This window comes from Lycium barbarum, chromosome 2 (assembly GCF_019175385.1).
Source record: "Lycium barbarum isolate Lr01 chromosome 2, ASM1917538v2, whole genome shotgun sequence".
Classification (NCBI taxonomy): Eukaryota; Viridiplantae; Streptophyta; class Magnoliopsida; order Solanales; family Solanaceae; genus Lycium; species Lycium barbarum.
In genome coordinates this window covers 110,494,181-110,509,844 of record NC_083338.1, presented here as the reverse complement: position 1 = coordinate 110,509,844, position 15,664 = coordinate 110,494,181, and the positions used below count along the sequence as shown (strand labels likewise).

Below are 15,664 nucleotides of genomic sequence, written 5' to 3'. Positions count from 1 at the left end.
AGGGAAATCATGCAAATTGCCCTTTTTTTCCTTTTCAAAGACTGAATGGACTTTACCCTTCTGGAGCAACAAATATTGAACTATTTATGATAAATTTTTACTTTACTCTAAGAGCCCGTTTGGCCATGAAATTTTTTGACCTTTTTCCGGAAAACGTTTTTACTTTATTTGAAAATCAACGTTTGGCCATGGAAATTTCAAATACAACTTCAAGTTGCATTTGGAATTTGGAAAACACAAAAAACTTATTTTCACTTTCAAACATTCAAACAACCAAATATTCTTTGCAAAAACTATAATAAAAAACAACTCCAAATCCAAAATACCAAATAAAGTTAAAAATATTTGATTTTCATTGCCAAATGCCTGCTTAACTATTTAATAAGTGTGGGTCATCAAGGTACGACGAAGGGTATTTACGAAATATCGTCATTTTGTAGGGGCTTTTGTATTTTGGTTCAACCCTTTTATTACCTCTTGGTGACACGTATTGTGATACTTATTTGTGGGTTACAACTGGATTCCCCAATTGTCCATTGCTTCTTTTTTATCGGCCTCTGTTCTTATTCCCTTTTTCTTCTTCAATTTTGTATTGCATATTTGTTCTCTCTCTTCGTTTGGGCTCGCCTTCTTCCGATCATTTGCTGTTCAACTTTTTCCGGCAAGCATATGTTTTATTCCCATGTTCCTATTGGATTTACCACTGAGGTGAGCTTTGGTTTCAATTTTTTTTTGGTTTCAGGGTTTTTCTTTTGGTTTTATATCTGACTGATGGATATTTCTTTCAGTTTTCATTGTTTTTTTGGTCTTTGGGTTTTAATCATGTTGCATGCATTGGTTTTTAGCATTTGTTGTTGCCATTATTCTCCTCTTCCACCTCTCTGCCACCTACTTTATACTCGTATATTTTTGTAAAAATATTCCCTTTATTGTTGGTTTTCTTACATTAATGTTTCTTCCCCTTTGTTGTTTTTAAAATTTGTTGGTTTCTCATTCTAGGCATTTGCATTTACTTCTTGGTAAGAAAATGCAATTTCAAAGACGAGATGAAGCTCAAAGGAGCAGAAGAGGCTTCATATAGGAAAATAAAATGCCAGAGAAATTGGTATGTCTTTGTATTGCAGGTACCTCCAAGTTTTGTGTTTTAACTGATGATTATTGTTTAGTGTTTACTGCGAATGTACTTTTCGTGCTTGATGCACATATGATTCTCTTTTCCATTTTTTTCTTTTTGTTTTTGTTTTTGTTTTTTGTTTTAAGCTTTCAATTTACTTATATTTATTTTCGTTGTGAAATTCATTTTTCACTGATAATTATGGATGCTTTGAAACATTGATATTGAGGCTAAGAAAAAAACATCTTTTTTGGTTAAGAAAACTGGAAAAGATTAGTCAAACTTAATTAGTTTGACCTGTGCAGTTGTGCTCTTATCCAATCTAATAATGTTCTTCTTTGTCTTTCCAATGCACTAGGTGGACTACTCAAATGCCATCAGTCACACGTAGGATCATGATTTTATGTATCCTTCAGTATTCACAAGAAGGTAAGCAAAAATATTGATGCTTTAACTGATGTATCTCTGTATTATGAGGAGATCGATACATCTCTGCACCTATTTATATTCTAAATTCGGTAAGAGTTATAGAATCTAACCTCAATTTCTGTTTCAGGTTAATTAAACAAGTACCACAGTCGGGATGCTTTAAGGAATAAACAAGGAAATAGACGAGGTCATTCTATAAGGTAATATATTATATAGTTAAGGTAATATATTATATAGTTTTTCAGATTTTTGAAATACAACTCACAAACAAGGATGTTCTCAAGATAAATAAAGAAGAATACAAACACAAGCTGAATACTATTCATTTTAATTGGCATAGTGTTTCCTTTTGAACTAAATTACATATCGACAGTTTTAGATCATATAATTTGAAAGAAATAACAGTTAAACCACATATCAGCACACATAGTAAATAGAAACCTACGGTAGAAATCAAATTTAATATGCAAAGCCAGTTTGTCTACCATGAGTATGACCCATACTTGTGGAAACTAAAATTCCTCCTAAATTGCTTACTGTATTTTTGGACCCAAAGAACTAACTTAAAACCTTTTACGGCAAATACTTTTATTAAGGACAACAAGTATTTTGATACCAGTTGTTATGAGACAATCAAGAATTCGAGCAATAATAACGAAAAAAGAACAAGAAAAAATATAGTTTTAACATGGAAATCCTTAAGGAAGAAAACTACAAGGCAGTGTGTTCTTTTGATTGGTTGTCGGTCTTCTATGTTGCTTTGGTTGCTGATCAACCCGGTGTGCTGGGATAATTGGTAAGCTCTCTTCGGTAAGCTCGCTTCTCTCATTTAATTTCTTGACTATTGATTTCTTCAATCAGTAGGTGTCTGCATGTACGTTTTGTTTCTGTTTTTTCCTCTTTATTCACTTTACCCTTCTCCACAATAGTCCCACTTCTTTTTGTTTTTTCTCAAGTGTTGAGGCAGGGAAAGGGGGTGGGTGAGTATTTTTCTTATGATATATTGAACGGAAAAGGTCCAAAAATACCCTTCACCTGTTGAAAAAGGCTCATAAATACCCTCCTTCCACCTTTTGGTCTAAAAATACCCTTCCATCCACCTTTTAGGTCTAAAAATACCCTTAAGGTTTGTTTTTGGCTCAAATATACCCTTTAAACTAACAGAATATGTTTTTTTGATTTTTTTATCGGAAAAGGTCCAAAAATACCCTTAACCTATTGAAAAAGGCTCATAAATACCCTCCTTCCACCTTTTGGTCTAAAAAAATATGAACGAAACTGTTTTTTTTTTTTGCATTTCGTGAATTAATCAACGAAATATGTTTTTTTTTTGCATTTCATGAATAAAAAACGAAATAGGAAATTATAGTTTTTTTTTTGCATTTCGTGTATTAAAAAACAAAATAGGATAATTTTTTTTTTAATTTCGTTCATATAAAAACGAAATTGGAATATATATATATATATATATATATATATATATATATATATTTATTTATTTCGTTGGTATATATATTTTCCAAGTTCGTTTTTATATGAACGAAATTAATTTTTTTTATTCTAGTTCGTTTTTATATGAACGAAATTATTTTTTTTTTATCCTATTTTGTTTTTTAATACACGAAATGCAAAAAAAAAAAAACTATAATTTCCTATTTCGTTTTTTTATTCATGAAATGCAAAAAAAAACCCCAAAAAAAAAACATATTTCGTTGATTAATTCACGAAATGCAAAAAAAAAAAAAAAAAAAAACAGTTTCGTTCATATGTTTTTAGACCAAAAGGTGGAAGGAGGGTATTTATGAGCCTTTTTCAATAGGTTAAGGGTATTTTTGGACCTTTTCCGATAAAAAAAACAAAAAAACATATTCTGTTAGTTTAAAGGGTATATTTGAGCCAAAAACAAACCTTAAGGGTATTTTTAGACCTAAAAGGTGGATGAAAGGGTATTTTTAGACCAAAAGGTGGAAGGAGGGTATTTATGAGCCTTTTTCAATAGGTGAAGGGTATTTTTGGACCTTTTCCGTATATTGAATTTATCTAAAATTTCGCACCTTTTTCCCTTGATTATTTGAGTTCAATCATTATCTACTTATCCATATAGACACACACCACATTCACATAAGTAAGAATTGAACAAGAACTGATGGCATGTGATAAGTGGTAGCTGGTGCTTTCTAAACTCTTGCATAACATGTGTAATTTCTTTCACACTAGCACCGAGGGCATTAGAATTTAACCTGCATTAAAATTGAACTAAGGAATCTTCCTGAAGTGCCACCAAGAAACATAACATGGACATATCTAGAGATATCAGATTCCGAAATCTTTAACACAGTCGTCCACTTAATTGTCATTGGTAAGCTATGCAAGAGAAAAAAAGCTTTTCAATTATGTCCTCCTTAAAACTTGGAACCCTTTTAGAATAAGAAAAAAATAACAGTGCTCCATGAAATCATTAAATAGAACCAGGAATGTTGAGTAAAAGGCTATGTTGCAGCAGTAAAACTGTTATAATTTATACTAGAAAGGAAGTTGCAGATTTTTAAATTCTTTTGATAGCTGCAAAGATACTGATAGTTTTCTTTTATTTTTCAAATCTGCAGGAGAACAAAAAGATTTTTTTTTGATTGTTAATGTCACGACCCAATTTGGCTAAGTTGTGCGGGCACTTATCTTTTCCACCTCGGTAAGTGAACCCTCAACCAATGATAATAAAGACATAATTAAATAAGTCAAATAAGCGGTAGAGAATAAATCACATAATTCTGACGATAATAAAATAGAAAAAGTGCGGAAATAAGAAAATACACCTAGGGTTTCGTCTAATCTACACAAGAGCATCTAACTATAATCTACAAGTCTAGAATATCAATAATACATCAACACTGAATATGTCTCAGAATAGAAAATAAGACATCAATAAAATAGAATCTTCAAGGCGGCGGACTTCTGGTGCTCACCCTATAGACTCTAAGTAAATTTCGGAGCGACTATCAGCCACAAGAAACAGAAGTAGATCTAACCTGGAATTTTGCATTCATAAAAGAATGCAGCACGTGCAGGTCAGTACAAAACCATAGTACTGGTAGGTATCATCGACCGACTAAGTTTAGCTAACATAATCCATACAATAAAGCAAGATAAGCAGATAAATCAATAAGTATAAGTCAAACACAAGTCAGAACCAAGTATACGTCATCACCTAGGTTGAAGCATTTAAACCCAACTGTGCCAAGTCTCAATATATTCAATCTGAAACCAAACAACACAAGAAAATCACTAGATCATCACAAATAAAGCCATAATGCAATACGATAATGTATGAATGCATATGCAATGCAATGCTGTGTACACATGTACTCCGGACGGAAGTATCGACTTCCCGGTAGCACAACCCATGGGGGACCTGCGAAGTCCATGTACCTCACTCAATCCACGATTCCGGGACTACCATCGGATATCGCACTCTCACATCACTCCACTCAATCCATGATTCCGGGACAACCATCGGATATCAGACTTCTCACATCACTCCACTCAATCCATGATTCTGAGACAACCATCGGATATCGGACTTCTCGCATCACTCTTATGCAAACTGAGCCCAGCTCATGATAGTGTTTCCTCAAGTATCATCAATGTATCAACAGTATATCATGAAGGAGGAGAAAGCGTGCAATGTATGAGCTAACATCAATAATAAGATCAATATCACAAGTACCAAATATGGGTAAGCCAACAATATCATGAAAGACTAAACATGTCATATAGAATACTATCCTCGTATCAAACATCAACAAGTGAGATACCACAATATCATGAACAAGATAGATCAATAGTCTTCAATACCTACTATCACTACGCGACATCAAGCCTACAACAATAGAACAAATCAGGTCACAACACAACGGGGTGGCTAGCCCCAATCACACAACAGGGCCCAACCTAAGACAATATCCAACCCAACTTCATACCCGAAGGTTTACATGCTTTCTCCAACAATATCATCTAAATATATGCTTCGCTAAATGAAGTCTCACCAAGGGTAAGCCATAACCTACCTGGATGGCCGAACAACAATACCCTAACAATCACTCCTTAGCTTTGCCCTTCCGCTGAGCCTGAAGATCAAGTAAGTCTAGGCATATTCGAATCTAGATTAGAAATCTTGAAGATCGATACCTATATCGCTATCATTCAAATTGGGTCAAAATCAACCCTAGAATTTGGGAAAACGGGGCCCACAAGGGCAAACGGGAAATTCGGGGGTAAATTATCCAATTAAACACTAGGTGATCAAAACCCATTAACTAATTGCTAAACTAACTCAAGGATTCGTCCAATTTCGAAATCCAAGCAAAACCCCCAATTTTGGGTATAAACCCTAACTCTTAATTCAAGAATTCAACACTAATAATGGAAGGTATATGATTAACAACCTTAGATACATCATAATCTTGCATAACCCTATCAATTTCATCATTTAAAAGCCTAGATAGAAAATCCATCAAACCCACTTTTAATTTTCCATTACTAATGAACTAACAAGGAAAAAAGATTTTAAGATGATTAGGAATAATGAATTAGCAAGGAGATTAGAAGGACATACCACCAAGAATCTTATCCAAGAATCCTCTTGAATTTCTCCCCATATAAACCACTTTCGAAATAATAAATGAATGAAAAGACTTGGGGTTTTATATCATTAACTACCCCAGTCACTGCCCGATCACCGCTTCCGCGGTCACTCAGACCTCTTCAGCGGTGCCGCCCCAGTGGTCCCTTGACCACTACAGTGGTCATGCCTAAATGGCATGGGTTACTTCAGCGGCAGGGTGACCGCTGTAGCAGTACCACTGTCGGGGTGATGGTGCCGCCAAAGCGGGCACCAGACACCAGAAAACTATTCCAATTTTCCCAACTCAACCTGAATTTCTAACTAACTCCCGAGGCCATCTGCTCACAAACCATATACACAGACACACATAAAAACATGCTACGAATGCACTCGTGGCCTCTGAATTCCCAAGGGAGGTCTCGTTGACCGAGTCAACACTCGATACCTCGATTTCGATTTCCCAACCCCAGTCCCAAAATGCATTTGAATGCATTGGGAACCGAACCAGATATATACACAAGTTCTAAAACACCATTCAGACCTCTCGGAGTCGATGGATTTTCGAAAAAGGCCCGTTTACCCAAAAGTCAACTTTGAGTCAACTCTATTTCGCTTTAAGCCAAAATTTCACAAGAAGTCACCCGAATCAAATCTAAACACCTCAGAAAGTGTGTCAACGGTCCCCTCGGGTCAAAAGTGAGTTCACCAAGCTTAAAAAAGTGTCAAAAGTGTCAGAAATGCAATAAAGACCAAATGGGTCGTTACAGTTAAGAACAATTACGATTTATTTTTTAGAGAAAGATAAAAATAGGTATTTACAAACTACAAGATTATGTTAATAGAATGTATTAACCTTTCCAAGTTAAAGGTTCAGATGACACCTTTCTTCTTATACATAACATTAGTAATATCCTTTTTTATTATTTTTCATGATCTGAGAGTTTATTTTGTTTTTAATTCTTTTTATTTTATTTTGGAGGAGCTTGGGACAAAGAAATGTGTAAGACCCTCTCGGTCATTTTTGAAGATCTAGGATCGGCCAATCAAATAGAACCTTTCCAAGGGTAGGATGAGCTAATAGAAACTCAATTGTAGCAGCCTAAGGGCTGGGAAATTGGTTTTTTTGTGATTATTATTTGGTTGTGTTGAGTCCATTAGGGGGTGACATGGGAAATTAGACATCCGTTGGGAATTTGGAGGCCACGAGTGAGTCCGTATGGTGTTTTACATTTATGTACATGTTTTGTTAATGTTTGTAAGGCCTCGGAATGAAGTGTTGTGTGGTAGAGTGAAAAGCAGTGAAATTAGCAAGCATACTGGCTCAGTGGTACCGCTGCGGGGGGACCGTTATAGTGGCGGGTCTCTCGCTGCCGCGATCAACTGGGAAATGGGGTATCCGATATAGCGAGCATTGGACCGCTGCAGCGGGACCAGGCTCGCCATAGCGGAGGGACAGTTTTGGAGTGATCCGCTACGGTGGGAAATTGCTCGGTACAGCGGGACTGCTGCAGCGACGGTTGGACCGCCACAGCGATCAAGGGGACAAAATCTCGATTTTTAATCACTTAGTTCCGAATTCTTCATTCATAGAACTCCAAAACAGTTCCCAACAAGCACCTAGGACGAAATTCTAAGCTAGGGAAAGATTATCCTTGAGAGGTAAGTCTCAACCATTTTTTCCATCATTACGCTTTCATCTCTATGATTATCATCCCCGTTATGGGTCTACGATGGTGAATTGGGAATAGTAACCCTAGAACTTAATAGACTTTCAATAGTTGGTGGGTTATGATTATTATTATGTGTTTATCATCTAATGGCTTGAGTTATCACTTTCTAATCAAGAATTGTAGCACTAGAGGCATAAACTAGGTGAATTGAGACGTAGGGTTTCGTAAAAATGGTAGCTTGACCACAAAAACTTCTTATAAGAGATAGTTTGATTAAATAGCCTTGTAAATTGATAGTTTGTGGTTGTTAAGGCCAATGTTAGATTGATTTACACCTAGAAATCATTCACCCATTAGAATGTGGTAAGAGGGAAAGGTGTTCATTGCATTGATTTTGTGACTAGAGTGATTGTGACTTATTTAGCATCTTAATTGCTAGACTTTGGGCGTTCCGAGGCATTACGGAAGGGAAAGGCTATAGCAGAGTAATTCGCATTGTTCCAGCTCTATAGTTGAGGTAGGTTACAGTCTAATTAAGTTAGACTTTGATTAGTTGATTGTATGTGTTGTGAAATTATTAGAGAAAGCATGTCTAGTCTTCAAGCATAATGTGTGTGGTTGATTATGTGGGCTTAGTGCCACTATTTGATATGTTGGGACCTACAGGTTAATGATGTTGTGGTGAGAAATTAATATGATCTTCTTGGTGAAATTGAGGTACAAAATGATAAATCAATTATTGAAAGCGATGTGACAATAAATATATGTATTTATGAAAAGGCTCATTTGACCGATGGTGAGGATGTGGCCTAGTTGTAAGCTCGGGTCCGAGGATTGAATCTGGAACAAGTGGTACATGGATACCATAGGTCCCCTGCAGGTCATGCCTATTGGGCAATACCACCAATTAGCATGTGTGTACACGAGTGGTCGGTAACTGAGGATTGAGAATGTTGGTAGACTTATTTCTGTTGTTTGCTTCCGTTGACTTGATTTTGATATCGTTGGGTGACTTGATTGTTAATATCATTGGTTTACTTGTTGTGGGCTATTTGATTATGTGTTGTTGATTGGTTTGTCTATTTTATTAATTTTATGATTTATGCATGATACTAACCTTAGTCGGCCTATGATATCTACCGGTACATAGTGTTTGTACTGATGCTACCTTGCTGCATTCTTTTGAGTGCAGATTGTGATCTAGAGATTGCTACCCGACCTCATATTTAGCGTTGAGGCCACTTGCTGCCAGATTGAGGGTGGGCTTTTATCCATGCCAGGCCGCTCAAAAATCTTCTTTTTCTAATGTCTATTTCCATTCCAGACATTGATGGTTATTTATTTCAAACATTATACATTCCTTAGACATGTTTTGGAACCTCAGTAAAATAATATTCCAAGAAAAAAAGCTCTCTTCTCTCTCCATGCAAAACCCTAAAAAGTGAGCAAACCCTACACCATGGCAGTGGCCGGCGGCTAGCCTCCAATGGTGGCTGGCCTGGAAAATGCCTCCTCCTCGCATTTTCCTCTATTACCTCAATCCCCAAGCACAAAAACTAGCACAAATCCTACCTTACATGATCACAAAACCCTTGTTACCTATGCGGATGCTACAAACCCTAAATTGATTAATGAAGCCATGCAGACGTCAAAAACTCATATTAAACCCATCCCCATCAAACCTGTGGAGATAAGAGATGGAAAGGTAGTGGTGAGATGGACAGAAGAGGAAGTTTCACGTATGAACTTGATAGAAGAACTCAACTATGTTGTAGTAGGGAAGTTTTCTAATGGTTGGCCTGATTTGGAAAAACTTCGTGTGGTGATTCCTAAGCAATGTGGGATAAAAGGGGATTGTAAAATAGGTCTATTTTGACATAGACATATCCTGATGCCTTTTGAGTTGTTGGAAGATTTTATTATAATGACATCTAAGGGGTTTCATTATATCAATTCAAAAGATGCATATTATTATCCTATGAGACCATTGATTTATGATCCTAAGTTCAGAATTGACGAGGAGACAACAATGGCTATGGCATGGATCTCTTTCCCTCATCTCTTACCTACCTTTTTTGTCAAGGAATCCTTGTTTTCATTGGCCTCAACAGTTGGTATGCCTTTATAATTAGATTTGGCTACAACCAACAAAACCAAGCCTAGTTGTGCTAGGGTCAAGGTTTTAGTTGATTTGGTAGCAGATCTACCTGCTTCTATTAGGTTGGAAGTTATTGATGAAAAGTATAATGAAGTCAGATTTGTTGATGTGATAATTCAGTATGATGTTCTTCCCAAATATTGTAAGAAGTGCATAATGAAGAGACTTGTAGAACTCTTCATCCAGAATTAAGGAAGAAATCTGAAGAGTTAGATGGTAAAGATGAACACAAAGAAGCAGATCAAGGAGAAGGAAAAGGGAGAGTAGATGAAGTGAAGCACAAACGAAATGAGTGGAACAAAATGAAAACTCTTAGATTTAGACCAGCAGGTAAAGTTTTTGGACATGCTGTCAAATTCAATCCTGTCAAAGATGATTGAGTTTTTACCATGGAGAAGAACCCTGAGAAATTTATGAATGAGAAGCTTGTAAATGATAATGAAGTGGGGAAGAATATTACTTTCCAAAATAAATTCCAAGCTTTGACAGATGAGATTGCAGAAATAGAAGTGGAGGATGTTCATGAAGATCTAGAACCACTTGACAAGAATCAGGAGAATCAGGATCAAGTCAACTCTGAGCTGGTAAAAAATGACATAGTTGAGGTGGATCAGGTTGCAGGGTTAGCAAGGTGTGAAGTGAATTGCAATGCATCTGATGTTCAAAACCAAAGGGAAGACCAGGCTTCAGATGAGAAAATCACTGAGCTTGTTGTCAATATGGAAGAGTTTCCATCAGAGGAAGTTAGCAAGGAAGTAGTGAAGGATCATAATTTGGATAAGAGTCCTATTCATCAGTCATTGTCTCCTTCTTCCAAATGGGGAGACAGAGTTGATGAAGATTTAAAAGGAGTATTGGGGGAATGAGAAGTGATTGTTGACTAAGGTTTGAAACAACAGGCAGAAGTTGATGGTATAGAAGAAGATTCTATTCAAGCAGATGCTGAATCAGGATTGACTTTGCCAAGGGAAGAAAATCAGGCTCAGAAGCCTAGTATAGCAGGCACTGAGGTTGCAGATGGAGTTCAACCAAATTATCAGGAGGTGGTAAAACGGTATCCTCCAAAGGCTCCTGATGATCAAATTATTGAGATTGATAAGGTAGATACTCAAAGTATGGAAGACAAGGGCAGCAGTTTAAGTGATTCAAGGTTGAAAAAAGGTTCTTCTATGAGGCATTTGCATGATCTAGTTTCACATAATATATCATATGAGGAGAGGAGCCAATTATCAGATGACAATGCAATTGCTTTGATAGAATACAAAGAAGAGAGCATGCAAGATTCTCCAATAAGATTTAAAACTTCGTCCCTAAAATCTGTAGTAAAGGGTGGAAAAAAAGGGGAAAATCAAGTGGAAGCACAAGTTTCAGTCAGAGTGATGCCAAAGAGGGGTGCAGCAAAATCCATCTGTAAATGATGATGAAAGCCTTTATATGGAATACAAGATCTGTTAGAACTCAGCAAGCATTTCACACGCTTCAAATGTTGCATAGACATCATAAATTCACTTTCATAGCTTTGATGGAACCTTTCCAACAGGCTAGGAATGTTGATGTTTATAAGAGGAAACTGGGAACGAATATTGCTGGTGCAAATAGTAATGGCAAACTTTGGCATTTTATTGAGGCCAATGTAGATATGCAAGTTTTGTCAGATACAACTCGACAAATCTCTTTAAAATTAATGCTTATTGATCAGAATAAATCTTTGGTTATTACTTTAGTTTATGCTAAATGTAATGAATCAGAGAGGTTGCATTTATGGGATGACATTTATCAGGTGGCAGACTCTATTAATCTTCCATGGCTTGTTCGAGGGGATTTTAATGTAGTTTTACATGAAGATGAGACGATAGGTAGGATTCCAATCCAACCTCAAGACTATGAAGATTTTGCTTTCTGTGTAAATTCCTGTGAATTGATGGAAACCAGTTTCAAAGGCAGTCATTTTACTTAGCGGAATGGTAGAGGAGGTTCAGACTGCATCTTTGAGAGGTTGGATAGAGTTTTCATTAATCAACAATTTCAGTAATGGTTTGCACAGGTAGAAGTTGAACATCTCACAAGGACAGGTTCTGACCATGCTCCTTTGTTCATTACTTTGGGAGAACAAAGTCAGGCATCTATTAGACCATTCAGATTTCTGATGTTTTGGACTGAGCATCAAGGTTTCTTGAGCATAGTTAGGGATAATTGGTCAAGTAATCTGGATGGCAATCCTTTTATGCTGTTTAAACATAAACTGAAGCATATAAAGAAGATTCTGTCTGCATGGAGCAAAGAAGTTTATGGAGATATTTTCAAGCAGCTGATTATTAGAGAAGAAATTGTGAGGATCAAAGAAGAACTTTTTTAAGGGGATCCTTCTCCTTTGAACAGAATGGTACTACAACAAGCACAGGCTGAACTAAAGAAGTATTTGCATTTTGAAGAAGAATTCTGGAGGCAGAAGGCTAATGTTACTTGGTTTGCTGAAGGGGATAGAAATACTAGATTTTTCCATAACCTGGTAAATGGTAGAAGGAAGAGGTTGCATAATAAAAGAATTCAGAAGTCAAATGGAGATTGGGTAGAAGATACTGTTCAAGTGGCAGTGGAGGCTGAAGAATTTTTCAAAAAATGGTTTTCTCAGGAGCAAGAAGCTACAGATTTTAGCTTACTTAACCATGTTCCTTCTTTGGTGTCTGAGAAAGATAATGAATTATTAGTTGCTGTTCCTAATGCTGATGAAGTCAAACAAGTAGTTTTTGCTTTGAATAGGGGTAGTGCTTGTGGTCCTGATTGATTAACAGACATTTTTTTTCAGGCTTGTTGGCATATTGTTGGTCCGGATGTGCTTAATGTGGTTAAAGCCTTTTATGAAGGTCACACTCTTCCAAAATCCATCACTCATACAAATTTGGTTCTTTTACCAAAAAAGCAAGATGTTCAGACTTATGCAGCCATGAGGATGTTCAGACTTATGCAACCATGAGGCCAATCAGCTTGAGTAACTTTATCAATAAAGTTATATCAAGAGTGGTTCATGGTAGATTGGAGGGCATCTTGCCAAGGCTTGTTTCACCAAATCAATCTGGTTTTGTGAAGGGGAGACGCATTATAGAGAATGTTCTTCTAACTCAAGAAATAGTCATAGATATAAGGAAGAGAGGAAAATCAGCAAATGTAATCATCAAGTTGGATATGGCAAAGGCCGATGATAGGGTATCTTGGTTGTCTTTGATCAAAATTCTTCACAAGATGGGCTTTTCAGAAGGTTTTGTGGATATGATTTGGAGACTTATAGCTAACAATCGGTATTCTGTGATGATCAATGGTCAGCCGCATGGATGTTTTCATTCAACAAGAGGGGTCAAACAAGGTGACCCTCTATCTCCATCACTATTTACACTGTCTGCAGAAGTTCTTATAAGGGCCTTGAACAACTTGTTTGATGATCCTATGTATAGAGGTTTTGGCATGCCTAAAGGGAGTGCAGATCTAAATCATCTGGCATATGCAGATGACACCATAGTCTTTACCTCAGTAGACATATACTCATTGAAATTAGTAATGGAGGTTTTGCTAAATTATGAGACTGTCTCAGGACAAAGAATTAATAGAGATAAGAGTTGTTTTTACATGTATAAAACCTGTGCAATGAGTCTAGTTCAAGATGTGACACAAATCACTGGTTTTACAAGAGGTGAGTTTCCATTCAAGTATATAGGATGCCCAATATTTCATAGCAGAAAGAAGAAAGCATATTGCAATGATCTGATAAAGAAGGTTAAAGACAAGTTCCAGAATTGGAAAGGCAAGTTGATGTCTTTTGGAGGTAAAGCTGTGCTCATCAACAATGTTCTTCAAAGTATGCCAATGTATTCGTTGTTTGCAATGGTCCCTACAAGGTATACTATTCAAGAGCTACACAAGATATTTGCCAGGTTTTATTGGAGTAACAATGAAGATAAAAGGAATAGACATTGGGCCTCTTGGTTAAATATGTGATATCCAAGACATAAAGGTGGCATGGGATTCATATCTTTATTTGATGTTTCAAAAGCACTCTTTGCTAAGCTATGGTGGAGGTTCAGGACTAGTTGCACTTTATGGTCCACATTTATGTGGAACAAATATTGCAAATGGCAAATTCCAACTCTGGTAGGGTGGAATGGAGGATCTCAGCTCTGGAAGAAAATGTTAGAAGCCAGGAATGATTTTGAACATGCCATTTGGTGGGAGCCTAGAAATGGCTCATCTAGCTTCTGGTTTGATAACTGGACTGGGATAGGTCCTTTGGTTAAGCTGATTCCTGCTGGTTTTCAACTCAATGAAGATATTGAAGAAGTGAATGAAGTTATGACACATGGAACATGGAACTTTGAACTGCTGCATCACACACTGCCTGCATATGTTGTTGAACATATCATTGCAGAGTTAATTATCAATGAAAAGGAGATGACAAGTGACAAGGCTTGGTGGTTATTGACAAGCACAGACAAATTCATAGTGAGTAATGCTTTAGAGGCTATTAGACAGAAGAAACAGGATAGCTGGTGTTTTAAAATAATGTGGACCAAGGGCTTACCATACAAGATTTCTTTCTTCCTATGGAGGGTCTGGCACCACAAACTCCCAATTGATGATGTTTTGGCAAGAATTGGTAGAAATATGGTGTCAATATGCAGATGTTATACCTTTCCTCAACAGGATACAATGACTCACCTGTTCCTAACAGGTGAGTTTGCATCAGATATCTGGCAGATTTTTTCCTCAACAGCTAGAGTACAAGGACCATTTGTGCAGATTAATCAAATCGTTTCTAAATGGTGGACAACAAAATGTGGAGCTCAGTTGAAACCTATCTATCAGGCTGCTCCTGCAATCATAATGTGGCAGATATGAAAAAGAAGGAACACTATTATTCATGGAGGGGTAATGTCAAGAAATAAGGTGATATTTGAGATCAACAGGAATTTATGGCAACTGGTAAAGTTAAAGTTCTCATGGTTAGATATCCCACACAGTTGTCCACTTTTGGTTCAGTTTTTGGAGAAGTATAAACCACTAGTAACAAGCAAAGCAGTAGAATGGAGTTGTCCTCCTAATGGTTGGTATAAGTGTAATACAGATAGGGCATACAAGAGCAGCACATGTCAAAGTTCATCAGCATTTTGTATCAATAATAGTGAAGGAAACTTAGTGCATTCTTGGGCAAGCATTATACCAGAAGCATCCTGTATTGTTGTTGAGGCAAGAGCAATTCTTGAGGGGGTAGAGTATTGTGTTGCAAATCATTTGCTTCCTTTGATAGTGGAAACATAATCACTCTTGATGACAAAAGTTTTAAATGATGAATGGGAGATACCTTGGAGGATTTGTATGATGGTGCATTTGTTCAGGATTGGAGAAATAAAGGAACCATACAGATTGTCCATGTACTCAGAGAAGGCAACAAATTGGCAGATTTTTTAACTAACATGGCTGTTCATTTTGCAGGTACTTTCCACATAGCAAATTATCAGGGACTTCCATCAGAAGCTAAAGGAATTCTAAATGCTGATAAACATAATATGCCTAGCTTCAGATTCAAGAAACAACATGTTAGAGAACCAGACTGAACTACAAATGATTTAGAAAATGCATGATTACTGATATCATGCATACAACAGATCACAGTCAGGCTGGAA

The 15,664-nt window shown here is 36.6% G+C and overlaps 2 protein-coding genes and 1 long non-coding RNA gene across 4 annotated transcripts; all 3 read left to right on the top strand.

The window, feature by feature from the left end:
* The first annotated feature begins 516 nt into the window (after nt 1–516).
* LOC132621276 (uncharacterized) lies at nt 517–2,807 on the top strand. Of its 2 annotated transcripts, none has more exons than XR_009575477.1 (3): nt 517–708; nt 1,000–1,124; nt 1,473–2,807. It is a non-coding gene; the product is annotated as an uncharacterized LOC132621276 (long non-coding RNA). The 2 variants fall into 2 exon arrangements; XR_009575478.1 differs by having other exon boundaries at nt 1,000–1,105; nt 1,473–2,806.
* An 11,196-nt stretch (nt 2,808–14,003) lies between these two features.
* LOC132628738 (uncharacterized) lies at nt 14,004–14,879 on the top strand. The gene has a single exon (XM_060344503.1). It carries the CDS (start codon nt 14,004–14,006, stop codon nt 14,877–14,879), a length of 876 nt encoding a protein of 291 aa, XP_060200486.1.
* Nucleotides 14,880–14,912: 33 nt separating this feature from the next.
* LOC132628737 (uncharacterized) lies at nt 14,913–15,299 on the top strand. Its single transcript, XM_060344502.1, has one exon. The coding sequence runs from the start codon at nt 14,913–14,915 to the stop codon at nt 15,297–15,299; it is 387 nt and encodes a 128-aa protein (XP_060200485.1).
* The last annotated feature ends 365 nt before the right edge of the window (nt 15,300–15,664 follow it).

Coding starts and splice junctions, on each gene's coding strand:
- LOC132628738 (XM_060344503.1), top strand. CDS start 14,004: ATGGGATTCATATCTTTATTTGATGTTTCAAAAGCACTCTTTGCTAAG.
- LOC132628737 (XM_060344502.1), top strand. CDS start 14,913: ATGTCAAGAAATAAGGTGATATTTGAGATCAACAGGAATTTATGGCAA.